General features: G+C 41.6%; 1 protein-coding gene across 7 annotated transcripts in view; it reads left to right on the top strand.

Annotated features, from left to right (window-relative positions):
- USP15 (ubiquitin specific peptidase 15) overlaps window positions 1-14614 on the top strand; it is a 138573-nt gene that overhangs the window by 49975 nt on the left and 73984 nt on the right. For all 7 annotated transcript variants that reach the window (XR_007354603.2, XR_007354602.2, XR_007354604.2 and 4 more), the window contains exons 5-6: window positions 5245-5390; window positions 7986-8047. Coding sequence is in view for 4 of the 7 variants with exons in the window: in XM_048835942.1 (XP_048691899.1) it covers window positions 5245-5390; window positions 7986-8047 (208 nt within the window). In the remaining 3 variants the exon portion in view is untranslated. The remainder of the gene's footprint in view (window positions 1-5244; window positions 5391-7985; window positions 8048-14614) is intronic.

Genomic DNA, 14614 nt, shown 5'->3' with positions numbered 1-14614 from the left:
TCTCTAAAGAGTCAGTATGGACCATCCCAGCCAGATCAACGAGTGCAGCCTGAGATCATGAAAAGATAGGAGGAGGAAAGCAATGAAGAGAAATGAGTGCAAGGGGCAAAACAGCTGGTCCCCACTGCAATCTCTTCATCCTCTCCTGTTGAGGGAGTAAATCCTTTTACTTCTGCCTCAGTAGATGATTTTATGGCATTCCAGACTTCATCAAACACATGGCAGACACACTGGATATGCCACAAAAAGAGGTGCAGGAGAAATCTCGCAAGCTTCTAAATATCCTGCACTCTTCCGTTCCTGGCAGGCTTGCCACGCCAATACATCAAAGACTGTGAAAGCCTGCAAAAGATGTGTGGTATACACCGCAATCAATACAGGTACCAGTACTGGCCACATCAAAGCAAGCAGACACAGAAGGCACTAAGTTCTTTCTAAAGGATCTGAATACTTTTATTTCCCACCCAGGAACGGGATCACTTGTAGTCAGTGTCCAGGAAAAGTCAAAACAGGCACCTCCCAAATTCACACCCAGAAAGAAGGACTTTGAAGTCCTTGAAGTTCAACCTCTTCAGGCACAAGGTGTATTTATCTGTCAGCCTCCAGATGCACGTGGCTAATTATGAGGCCGCCCTCTCCAAATATAATTATACTTGATGTGGGATAAGTTGTCTCAGATTGTAAATGAGTTACCACAGGAACACTGAGAGGAACTAAAAGCTATCATGACTGAGGGGCAGTTGATATCCTTACTTCCCTGCAGTTTGTGCTTGGATGTGTCTGACAGTGTGGCATGTACTACAGCCAAAGCGGTGAAAACGAGAAAGTCTTTCTTGGTTTGCAAAGAAGTCAAAACCACAACTGAGATCCTTTCCTTTGAGATGCGGGTCTCCGTTCACTAAAGTACTCTAGGGTGACTCTTCATTCATTGGGTCTGTACATTCCAGCCTCAAGAAGGAAACAAGCAAGGTGACAAACTTTCTTTAGGCAGTTTCCCTTCTCTGATGATGGCCTTCAGCATCTTCCTCAGATGCTGCACATCTTCAACTACATAGCTGGTGTGACGTCAGTGTCAAGAGCTGACCGAACCTCGAGTGATGAGCTCCTCTTAGACCATCTTCAGACTTGGGCCTGTGGTCCCTTCAGAAAGCTTATCTACATATAAACATTGCAGAGCTCAGAGCTGTTGTCTAGCATGCTGTATCTGCCTTTACTCCAGGAATACACAATCCAGATCCTGATTTAACCATCATTATGTCAGCAGACTGGGAGGAGCCAAGTCATCTTTGCTATGTCAAGAAGCTATTTGACTTTGGAGTTGGTTTAGGTATTCCTAGGTCATACCACTGGCCCTGCATCTGCCAGGCATTCAGAACTCTCCAGCAGATCACCTCAGCAGACGGTTTTCAGACACCCAGGAGTGGCCTGTCGAGAACACAGTGTTAGACTTTTGCAAGTAAGGCTATCCATTGATAGCCACAGACTAAAACAAGAAATGCCAAGTGTTCTGCTCCAGAGAGGCTCCAGTCTGGGCTTTCTGTCAGATGTCTTTCTTATCTACTGGACATGTAGACTGATCCCTATGAAACTGAGGGTCTCAAGGCAAGAGGTAGGGTAGATAATCATAGTAGCCTCTCTTGGGCAAGGTAGTTTTAGTATTTGGATCTGTTCAACCTCAGCCCAGCCCCTGATCAGATCACCTCACCTCCCCTGCTGAACATAGCATCATAGAACAACTATGAGATCCTACATCCAGACCTTTGTTACATTGACAACCTGGATGTTGGTTGGATGATGCCCATTGAAAGCTGCTCATAGGAAGTTCAGAATATTCCATTCCAAGGTAAGGAAGCCTCAACTAGAGAGACTAATAAAGCAAAGTGGAAGTCCTTCTATTTGGGCATGTTGGCACTAGCTATCTCCTTTGATAAAACAACAATTTCAGTATTATTGGACTATTTTACTAGACCTGAAACAATCTGGATTTTCTTTCAGTTCCGTAAAGGTCCATCTATCAACGATATCTGCACATCACTCTACTATCCAGGGCTACACTGTATTTTTCTCACAGTCCAGTGTCTAGATTCCTTAAGAGCCTTATTTATTTTTTCTCCTACTTCAGGAACTCTCTGCCTCTGGAACCCACCAGTACATTGTTAACAGGGTAGATGGGTCGCCCCCTTTGAGCTCTTAGCAAACTCTTTCCTTTACTACCTATTGATGAAGACTGCCTTTTTAGTAACCATTACATCATCTTAAAGGAAAGGGGAGATTCAGGCCCTCACGGCAGGTTCCCCTTAACTGTATCCTTCTGGTACAATGTATGATCTCTGGCTTCATCTCCAGTTCCTGCCCAGAGTGGTTCAGACTTCCGTATGAACTAAATCATTCACCTCTGTCTTCTTCCGCAACCTCACTCAACTCCAGTAGAAGCAAAATTTCACACACTTGATATAATAATGCTATTACCATGCTTTCTTAACAGGACACAGTCGTTCAGGAACACACCTAGACTATTTGTGGCCTTCACTGAAAATGTTAAGCATCAGGAAATATCCTCAGATTATCAAAATGGAGTTTCTTGCTGTACAAGAACATGCTATGAGTTAGCCAAGTTAGATCCACTTAACCATATTAGAGCTCATACCACTAGTGCTCAGGCAATCTCTGCTGCCTGTTTGAAAAATGCCCCTATTTCTGGATCTGGTAGATCAATTATATGGAGCTCAGCCCATATGTTTACAAGACACCTACTTCTTGGTCGAGGCTTCTGGTTTGGATGCTTGTTTTGGGAGGGCTGTCCTGCACTTTTTGTTTAAGTAGGACTCACAGTACCATCTTCCAACCAAAAGCATAACTACGTGTTAATCACCAAGAGTGGAATTCAAATGGATAGGCACTTGAGGAAGAAAGGTTAATTACCTTAAAGTAACTTGGGTTTTTGAGATGTGTTGTCCATATGGATTCTACGCCCACTGACCTTCCCCCACTATTATGAAGTCCTACTTCTGAGAATCTGTATTGGAGAAGGAACTGAAGGATGCTTGGGCCAGTGCTGTCCCTTTATGCCCTCCGGTAGGAGTGCGGGTGCAAGTACATGAGCATGGGGTGCATACCCATCAAAAGTGGAATGCATGTGAACTGCTCATCTTGAACCACAGTTACTGTAAAGTAGGTAACTTTTTTATTCGGTTTTTAGGTTAAACATATTTTAGTCATTGGTTTAAAAGAAAACATTTTTTGCTCAATATGTTTCAAAATTCATAGGATAAAAATTCACTTTAAATAAAAACGAATACTGAAAAATCAGTTAATCACACTAATTGCCCCCTTCCCCACGCCCCCAGCCTCCCATTTCTGTTCCCCCCGGAATGTGGCCAGCAGCAGCTTTTTGGCACTGTGCGGGAGGGAAGGGCTAGGAGCTGCTTCCAGCCGGGGCAGGGGGAGAGATGACCTGGCTCTCCCTTCCTTCTCTTCCTCCTCCTCCTCCTCTCCTCCCCACCCGCTCCCCTGTGGCTGGAAGCAGCTCGTCCTTTCCTGCCTGCACAGTGTAGAAAGGCAGCTAACACCTCCAGGCTTCCCCTGTCTCCCAGCTACAGCGTGGGCAGGAAGGTGCTGAGCCCTAAGGGTGTGCATTGTGCACCAGGGGACAGAGAACCTGGTTGCAGGGGCTTCAGAGTACCTGATTGAAAATGGCACGGGGGTGGTGGGGTCTTGCTGGCTGAGAGCCGGAATGCAGTAGCAGCTGCACTGACAGACCAGCAAGAGGAGCGGCCGGCTCTGCGCACTGCAGGTCTGCCCTGCCTCCAGCCTTGCACATCCACCCTCATTCTGGACCACTGGACACACACCCCCTCCTCCCCACTCACCGCTGGTAGGTGGGCAGCTGGTGAGCAGGGATCCGGCCAGCAGCAGGACCCGCCCGTACTGATGGGGGGGGGCGGGCAACAGAAAATATGGGACAGTTTGCCTGTTTTTAAGAAAAATTAGGGACACCTGCCGGAAGGCTTAATATAGGTCTGTTCCTTTGAAAACTGGACATCTGATCACCCTAAATAAACAGATTCTATAAACCAGGATATCAGAACTGTTAGATAATATGAATAGCCTAATTTAACTTTTACTTTCATACTAAAAATAAGTTAATCACTGTACAAGGAGTTTGTATGGAAGAGGTACAGTCCAAACCTTGGAGAGATGAAGTAGTCAATAAATAAGGGTGTTTCAACATGAAAAATATAGAAGCTAATTCATATAATGTAAACTAGCTGATATGTATGGTACATAAAACTAAAAGCGTATGTATTTAGGAAAACTGATTTTTTGCTCACACCAGATACTGATGTCTGAAAGCTTGAAATATAAGCAGTTATTACTATAAATGAATTATGTTGAGCCTAGCTTTTATTGTTAAACATATCTCTTAATTTTTTTTTAATTGGTGCTGCTCAGTTGCCAACATTGTAAATCACCCTTTTTAGAGCAAAACACCACAATCTGCTATGGGTTCAGAAATACTTGAATTTGAAAATATTATTCATAGTGGGAAATACTCCTTGACTTCAGAAATTTGACTGGTCCATGGAGCAAAAGAAATTGAAGAATGTTTGTTAGTAAATAATAATAAGCCATTCTTCCGTTTTTAAAAAAGTAGATATATTATGTTCAACTTACTGTAACAATGTACTTTTTGGCAAGTAGAAATAGGAGCTGATAAGCCCTTGTATTTTCTAAAACACTAAGCCTTCCTCTTACTGTCCACACTCAGCATATACATCATTCATACAATTTACTCTTCACTTGTTTTCTGGTAGTGTGCATATTAGAGAAGTTTTATGTATGTATTGGAGGGAATTATAATAAGATAGTGATAGCAAAATCAGCAGCAGTTGCTTGGGCCTTGCAAGCACTCCTCTTTTTAATATCCCTTCTCCCCCATATCCACTGCACCCTCTTACAGCGAGTAGATGGCTTCTTAGACGCTGCTTCCCTCATCGTCTCATCAGTCAACCAGCACTTGACTACATTTGGAGTGCTTCTCTAGAGCATAATGTAGTGAAGGGGAAGTCAAGGAGGGCCTGAACTGGCTCCTCTTGGCAGGACCCTAGGATGTAGCAGCAGCTCCCACCCCTGCACCATATACGCTCTTGTCTGTTCAGCTGTTCCCACTGTATCCTCAATAATATGTGTGCGAATATAATGAGATTTGATACTTCTAATTTAATGTTTCTCCTCTCAATTCAGATACAATTGAAAAAGAGATAAGAAAAATCTTCAATATTCCAAATGAAAAAGAGACCAGATTGTGGAACAAATACATGAGCAATACATTTGAACCACTGAATAAACCAGACAGTACCATACAGGATGCTGGGTTATACCAGGGACAGGTATTGTATAATACAATTTTGGTTTTCCTACGTATACATTTTTTTCTTAAATGTAATAAATTTCTCCATTGAAAACTTGGATTGCTGACAGTTATTCCTGTCATCAGTAGATCTTCCCTCTTTTTCAAGGTAGTGATATTTGCCTTCTTCCCTCCCCATACACAGAATTCATGTTCAGAATATAGTGCTTGACTAATTAAATCACCAGATTTTTTTTTTAAAAAATGTATATGTGTATTTTTATACATGTAGATTTTTTTTTCACCCCCATGTTAATCACTGGGTGAACAGTCCTCACACTGACACATTAAGTCTTTAGTTTTTAGTTAAAACTATCTTGGAATTTCTGGGTGATTTCAGTTACCCCCTCCCTCTCATCCCAGGCGTGGTGAGTGGGAGTGAGTAGATAATCTGATTTGATGAATTGGTTCTGAAGGTGAAGTTTTATTTTTTATTCCTTTAGAAAAATCAGTGTCCAGCTGAATACTATGGATATGTCTATACTGCAATGTAAGCCCCAGGATTAGCATAACTCTCTAGTTAACTGATCCTGGGTTTGTTAAACTAGGGCTGGAGCATCTCGTTTCTAACGCCAGGTTAGAACGAGGACGAGATGCTCCTAGTGGCCAAAATGTGGCCATGCCAGCCCTTTGTTTGTGGTGCACTGGGGGAAAACTTGACTGTCCAGAAGACGAAGAAAGTCAGATTGTGGGATATTTTGGGGGGACTTGCAGAGTAGAAGTCCAGCAGGGATGTGTCTACACTGCAAAGCAATAAGATTTGAAGCCTAGTCTGGGCTTGACTTGGGCTCAGACCCTCCACCTCCGTGGGGTCCAAGGACGCTGGGTCTGAGCTTTGGATTACCATGATTGGTGTGTAGACAGAAGAGAGGTTAGGCTTGAGCTCAAATTCAAACCCTGGGCTTACATTGCAGTGTAGATATTCACACTGTCTCATTCACACTGTCTCACACTGTCTCTTTATTTTTTCTTACTGCTTTATTTTAGTAGCTTCTGAGAGCTAGTGATGGAGTAATATTGGGGAAAATCGGAAGGTTATCTTATTGAAGCCTTTATCCAAAGATAGATCAGGATTTGCTAGAATGAAGCTGGTCCTCAGAACACTACCTTATTCAGTTTTTTGGTTCTTCTGTCTTTTCTCCCGTTCTTTTCCCGCTCCCCCTAGAAAAAAATAACCCTCTAAGAATTGTCAGTTGCTGTATGTGCAAATTTAAAACATGTTTTAGAACAGGAAATTATTAAGTTATTTAAAAATTGCATGTATGGTACGTGTAATCATACAGTTTCACCTCAGCATATATGTGTTAAACTTCCTGCAGCCACTTCTGTGGTGAAGTGCTGTAGCTATTTAACAATGCCAAGAAACACTAGCCTGTTTCAGCTAGGAACTGAATAACTCTGTCCATCTGAAACTGATCCATATTCTCATTCATACCAATAACAATTTGGATAAAAACTGCCATTAGCTGACAGTATGTGTGTTTCTCTCATACGCACGCCTCCATAGAGAAATGGAGTTAGTCAAGAGACTTAAAGATCAGTTGAACTAATGGATGTGGTCTAAACCATGTCAATACAGCAAAAAGAAAAACTATTGTATAGAATTGTACTCTCTGCAAGGTTAAATGCTTCTTAAAAGAACTATTCTAGAATTGAGACACATCGATTTTACATAGACCCATTACACTCGGATGCCTTTTATCTGTAATTAAACAAAGAATTAGAATGAATATAGATTTCATTCAAGAATCTTAAAAGCATATAGGATAAACTAAACCAGAGATTAAGGAGGCAAAGTATATATATGCCTTTGATATTTATATGTAAGGTTAAGATTTTGTTATGGTTATTTTTAGTAAAAGTCAAGGACAGGTCACAAGCAATAAACAAAAATTAATGGAAGCCCATGACCTGTCCCTGATTTTTTACGAAGAATAACTGACAAAATGGGGAGGAGGTGGAGGGAATAAGAGCCCAAACCCTGCTGTGGGATGGGGGAAGTGGGTCCAGCACCTACTGCAGCTGACCGCTCCGGGGTCTTTCCACTGCCCATGACAGCTTGGAGCTACATGGGAGCCCCTGTCGCTGACCGCTCCAGCCCCACTGCCGAAGTGGAAAATGTCACAGAATCCGTCTCCTACGTGACATAATCGTAGCCTTATGTATATGCAGTTTGCTCACTTTGTCCAATCTATTTGTCTTCACAGTATCCCTGTGAGGTTTTGAGATGCTATTATCTCCATTTTATAGATGGGGCACTTCCTCTTTTGACAAGAGAGGTGATTAGCAATGTTCAAATAACCAGGTCCAGATTAATGAGCCATTTGATAGCTTTAGAAGTGATGGGGCAGCAAGAGATTAAGTGCCTTGCCCAAAGTTACATAGGAAGTCTGTGGAAGAACAATAGAACCTGGGATTCCTGAGTCCCAGACTGGTACCCTAATCGTTCTTTGTGTCGGTCCTTCAGTCACCAAATCAACAAGCCCATTGAAAGGTGCAGTAGCTTGGAATCTCAGCTAAAGGAAATCTGTTGCTAGATTATAGTTTTTCTCTTTATTCTTTCTTTTTCTGATAGGTACTAGTGATAGAACAAAAAAATGAAGATGGAACATGGCCACGAGGTCCTTCGACTCCTAAGTATGTGATAAAACAAATTGCTGCTTGCTACACTGTGGTTTAATTTCTGTGTGTATTTTATCAAATCTCTTTTTGGTTTTAAGAAAAAGTTAGTTTTTGAAGGCGGTATGTTATTTTTTTTTTTTAAGTTTTGTTAGTGTGCTAAATATCTCTGAATATAACATATATGCTACTGTGCACTTGTAAAATGTTATACAGAAACTGATGTGTGACTGATGTTTTCATATATAGCACAATTTTGTTTACTTCAAACTGTGATTTACTTGTGTGGTTTATATTATAGAAAAATCTTGCATTTAAGAGTGGTGTAAAACTTGTATTATTTTAGACTTGTGTTTCATTCTTAAAGCACAGTATTTCTAGTAGGAGAATCTGTGTAAATGTGGGTTGTATCAATATTTTTCTTACATGAAGGCCGGAAATCCTCTATTTGTCTACAAAGAAATTCATACTGTGTGGAGAATAGTCTTGTGAAATACTTTCCACATTTTCTTTTCTAGGAGAGTATAATATTAGTTTTTTTCAATTATCAACCACAGCTTGGCGATGCCAAGCAAGTAGATCTTGTGTCTTGATTGGGAAATTGTCATGTCCATTTTGCAAGGCTGACATATGATAACATGATTAACACAGGACAGAGATCTTAGTTTACTGGCTATGTGTTACTTGTATACGTTAGTCCTTTCTAGAGGTATGATGGCAAAATTTTATCTTAAAATATTCTTTCTAGACAACTGATATTCTAAATCCGAGATTAAAACTGCATATTGCTACATGTGTTCCAATCCAGAGTGCATATGGTAGAACACTGCAGTACAGTACATTCTGTGTTCTGTATCCATCTACCTGAACTAGGGTCGTTCGCTATTTTGTATTTGGTCATACATTTAAGGTGACTTTTTTTATTGTGTAGAATTTTTCTTACAATGGAATTCTATCTAGAGCTGGCCGAAAATTTTCTGATTGAGTAGTTTTTCCATCAGAAAATGCTGATTTGACACAATTGAAATACTTCTCAGGAACATATTGATTTTCTTCAAAATTTTCCCCAAAATTATTGAAGTACTTTGTTTTGACTTTATCATTTTGACTTTTATATAAATGTAATTTATAATCAAAACAAAGTGATTTGACTTTGTTGGAAATGAAACATTTTGACTTTTCATTCTGATTTGGGATAAAAGAAAATTTTCTATTGTCATTTTCTTATGAAATTCCAATTTTTTTCCAGCTCTACTTACTTTCTTGTTTTAGAATACCAGCTCTATTTTGTCTGATACATTATCAAATTCTTCAATCTGTGATATGCTACCATAACATATCTGTAACTGACCAGCAAGTTATCTGGCTCCAATATTTCGGACAGATAAGAGGGTGAAAACAAAAGGAATGTAGAAGGCAGTTCTGCCTATGATGCTCTCACCAGGATTCAGGAAATTCCAGATTTCATCTCCAACAGCACTCTAATTTGGTAACAACTTCATGGCACTCTTCTTGTACTGTAAATCTGTAAAATAATGAGAATATTGTATAATTTGGCTTCAGCCTCAAAATCTTCAACCAATGTCCAAACCAAAGAAGTAGGCCATATATTTTATTAATGTATTAACAAAAGTAATGTATTAGCTTCTAATGCAATGGTCTCCACCCTTTTTAAGCCCAAGATCACTTTTTGAATCTAAGGGAAACTCAGGATCTGCCCCGCCCCTTCCCCAAAACCCTGCCCTGCTTACTCCAATCCCACCACCCCTGGTCGCTCGCTCTCCTCCATCCTCGCTCACTTTCACCGGGCTGGAGCAGGGGGTTGGGGATTTGGGAGGGGGTGCAGACTCTGGGCTGGGGCCAAGGAGTTTGCAGTGTGAGGGGGGGCTCTGGGCTGAACCTGGGGCAGGAGGTTAGGGTGCAAGAGGGGGCTGTGCGCTGGGGCAGAGTGTTGGGGTGCAGGAAGGGGCACAGGGTGCTGGCTCTGGAAAGGGGCTCAGGGCTGGGGCCTAGGGTGCAGGAGGGAGTATGGGGTGCTGGCTCCAGGAGGCGGCTTAGGGTGTGGCCTCCCGCTGGGCAGCACTTACCTCCAGTGGCTCCCGGTTGGCAGCGGGCACAGCAAGGCTAAGGCAGGCTCCCTGCCTACTCTGCCCCCACGCCACTCCCAGAAGAGGCCAATGCGCCCCTGTAGCCCATCGGGTGGGGAGGGCGCAGGGGGCATGTGGGTCCACCACTGCCCCTCTCTGCAAGCACTGCCCCCACAGCACTTCTGGCCGATGGGAGCTGCAGCAACGATGCTTGCAGGCAGGAGCAGCACACGTGGAGGGAGACCCCTGCCTCAGGGCCGCATGGCTGTGCTTCCAGGAGCGGTGTGGGCCCAGGGTAGCCTTAGTGGCAGCCACACTACGCTGCCACCGGAGATCTCAATCGACTGGGTGATCCTGTAGGATTGATCGCGATCGACTGGTTAGTGACCACTGTTCTAATGCATTGAAATCTTATTTTCATTTGTGAAATAACAGGTATGCTAATGATCTTAGTATGTGGTAGATTTTTTTTCCACATTACATATTTAACAAAGTACAGTGGCATTGGTGGTGATTGTTCTAGGCGCTTCACATCTGGAAAGCGGGAGTGTTGTAGTTTAAGATTGTGGTGGATTTGTAAAGATAGTGGAAAACTTGAATCTTGTCTTCCTTTATTATGCTGGTCTCCAGCCAGTTTTATTCCATCACGTTCATTAGCCGCCCTTTCAATCTCTTGATGTATAGGAAATGTCCTATAGTAGAACTGCAAATAAAGAATAATTTTTTCTTTACCTTGACAATTGGTTCTTAAGTGTGTCTTCCAGGAAAGATGCTCTTTGAGTTCCTTATGTTTGTTTTGATATTCTAAGTTCATGTTTATATATAAATCCAATATTGCTTAAGAAAATGTATAGGAGACTTTTTATGTAATATCATAACTTTATCTCCTCTTTTCATCTGAAAGACTTAAGAGATTCTTCCACATTTTGGTTTCTTTTCCAGCTGTCTTTTTATAAAAAGAAAAGGAGTACTTGTGGCACCTTAGAGACTAACCAATTTATCTGAGCATGAGCTTTCGTGAGCTACAGCTCACTTCATCGGATGCATCCGATGAAGTGAGCTGTAGCTCACGAAAGCTCATGCTCAGATAAATTGGTTAGTCTCTAAGGTGCCACAAGTACTCCTTTTCTTTTTGCGAATACAGACTAACACGGCTGTTACTCTGAAACCTGTCTTTTTATAGGAATTTGTTTGTCTGCTTTGTTAAATTTAATTGTGTATCAGAAAGGCTTGAAAAATGTATATGTTCACCAATGGCAAGGATGAAATGAGGCACTCCTACCATGGTAATGAACATAGTGTAAAGGCCTATATTCTTTCTCAGGCAAATAGGTGGGAGCTGGCTGCAGAATATAATAGGAGGTTTTTGTTGGTTTAAATATTGCTTATTGGTGTTTTAAACACATGCAGTGGAACTGAACTGAATATTTTAAACTTTCCCACTGAACAGCATATTCAGGCTGGTAGTACAGCAGGAAATGGGAAGAGAGCACAATTACCTTTTCTGTTACCCATGATTTCCCCTCCCCAGTGTGGTACTCTGCCTCCCTCTAGTGATGGCTAGACCACATGTAGAGGTAGGTGAGCCTGTTAAAGCCTTGAGCACACCTTTCAGAAATCAGAGAAGAGGGGCAAATAGATGACCCCTCACAGCAATATGTAGGGAGTAAGGAGCTTGGTGTGCTACTAGGAATTTGCATTGGTAATTTCCTCTGGAAGCTCTTACCTTCACTTGCTTCAAAATGAGATTTGGCAGCAAGGGGCATCTCTGCAGAAGAGAGAGAGCCTCAGGGTATTAACCGTTCTGTGGATTACTAGTTGCGTACTGGGGTGGGAGAGATTATTCATGGAGCAACCTAATCCTAACATAGGTCTTCAGTCCCTGTGGTACTTCGGCTATTGCTCACCTACTTCCTTCCATTCAGGAAGTGGTGGCCTACCTGTAGAATACTCCCTTCAAATCTGGATTCTCATAGGGCAAATTGGCCCATAAGTAAGGAGAGTATCAGTCATCTGAGTACTTGTGGCATCTTAAAAACTAACGAATTTATTAGCGCATAAGCTTTCGTGAGCTACAGCTTACTTCATCGGATGCATACAGTGGAAAATATAGTGGAGATTTTATATACACAGAGAACATGAAACAGTGGGTGTTACCATACAGACTGTAACAAGAGTGATCAGAAAAGGTGAGCTATTACCAGCAGGAGAGTGGGGGGTGGAAAAAACCTTTTGTAGTGATGGTCAAGGTGGGCCATTTCCAGCACTTTACAAAAACAGTAGGAGGGGAAATAAACAAGGGAAAATAGTTTTACTTTGTGTAGTGACCCATCCACTCCCAGTCTCTATTCAAGCCAAAGTTAATTGTATCCAGTTTGCAAATTAATTCCAATTCAGCAGTCTCTCGTTGGAGTCTGTTTTTGAAGTTTTTTTTTTAAGAATTGCCACTTTTAGGTCTGTAATCAAGTGACCAAAGAGACTGAAGTGTTCCCCGACTAGTTTTTGAATGTTATAATTCTTGACGTCTGATTTGTGCCCATTTATTCTTTTACGTAGAGACTGTCCAGTTTGACCAATGTACATGGCAGAGGGGCACTGCTGGCACCTGATGGCATATATCACATTGGTAGATGTGCTGGTGAACGAGCCTCTGATAGTGTGGCTGATGTGATTAGTGTCCTATGATGGTGTCCCCTGAATAGATATGTGGACACAGTTGGCAACGGGCTTCGTTGCAAGGGTAGGTTCCTGGGTTAGTGGTTCTGTTGTGTGGTGTCTGGTTGCTGGTGATTATTTGCTTCAGGTTGGGGGGCTGTCTGTAAGCAAGGACTGGCCTGTCTCCCAAAATCTGTGAGAGTGATGGGTCGTCCTTCAAGATAGGTTGTAGATCCTTGATGATGCGTTGGAGAGGTTTTAGTTGGGGGCTGAAGGTGATGGCTAGTGGCGTTCTGTTATTTTCTTTGTTGGGCCTGTCCTGTAGTAGGTAACTTCTGGGTACTCTTCTGGCTCTGTCAGTCTATTTCTTCACTTCCGCAGGTGGGTATTGTAGTTGTAAGAATGCTTGGTAGAGATCTTGTAGGTGTTTGTCTCTGTCTGAGGGGTTGGAGCAAATGCAGTTGTAACGTAGAGCTTGGCTGTAGACAATGGATCGTGTGGTGTGGTCTGGATGAAAGCTGGAGGCATGTAGGTAAGCATAGTGGTCAGTAGGTTTCCGGTATAAGGTGGTGGTGATGTGACCATCGTTTATTAGCACCGTAGTGTTCAGGAAGTGGATCTCTTGTGTGGACTGGTCCAGGCTGAGGTTGATGGGATGGAAATTGTTGAAATCATGATGGAATTCCTCAAGGGCTTCTTTTCCATGGGTCCAGATGGAAAGTGCTGGAATTGGCTCACCTTGATTATCACTACAAAAGATAGTCCGTCCGTCTCCCCCCAAACTCCCCCCTTTCCCGCCCCCTGCTCTCCTGCTGGTAATAGCTCACCTTTTCTGATCACTTTTGTTACAGTCTGTATGGTAACACCCATTTTTTCATGTTTTCTGTGTATATAAAATCTTCCCCCTATATTTTCCACTGTATGCATCCGATGAAGTGAGCTGTAGCTCACAAAAGCTTATGTTTTAATAAATTTGTTAGTCTCTAAGGTGCAACAAGCACTCCTTTTCTTTTTACGGATACAGACTAACATGGCTGCTACTCTGAAACCAGTCATCTGAGTGTCTCTTACTTTGCAAATTAACAGGATATTTTTGAATTTGCAAATGTAAGATCCCAGAAGAAATAATTATAATGAATTTTATGTAGATTATACATATAAGGAGGGAATCTGGAATATCTGAAACATCACTGTTGAGTAATAGGCACCACAGTGGGACATCAGACATGACAGTACATCTGTTTCTATATAACCTGTGCTACAAGACATGGAGAGGGAAAATGTAAGGACTAAGGTGTAAAAAGTCACAAAATACCAAATAACCAATTATCATGAGGCATTTAATTTTTTTTAATAGACTGAATCTCTTAATAGGAATCTATTGAAATTTAGCTGTGCAACATATTAAAATACAATTAGGTAAATATACAGAAAAGATAGTTGTTAGGACCTCCTGCCATCAGGAACTTTATTTTGTTGTAATTTTAGAAGGTCTTCAGTGTTTGGTATTTTCTTGAGGACACCTTAATTTATCAGTAGTAAACATTACGTTCTGTAGATCCATTCATTCTGTCAGTAGTTTTCTTTCCAGATTTTCAGATCTGTTTTTGGCATTTAAAATAACATGACTCCATCATTGCTATATCTTGATACATAACCAGAAGAAAAAATGTTACACACTTCCTTCTGTCCTTAATCATAGCTTAGAAATTGAGAATATATATCTACAAAATTATCATAAAAATGCCTTTTTTATATTATGCCCCCTCTTCCCCCCAATCTGCAGATATATTGTTGATTTAAGATTTTTGGGTACTTTATATGCTCAGATGACTAATTTGTC

The sequence above is a fragment of the Caretta caretta genome, chromosome 1, assembly GCF_965140235.1.
Source record: "Caretta caretta isolate rCarCar2 chromosome 1, rCarCar1.hap1, whole genome shotgun sequence".
Taxonomy (NCBI): domain Eukaryota; kingdom Metazoa; phylum Chordata; order Testudines; family Cheloniidae; genus Caretta; species Caretta caretta.
Note: the sequence above shows the minus strand (reverse complement) of the source record. Positions and strands in the feature narration are given on the sequence as shown.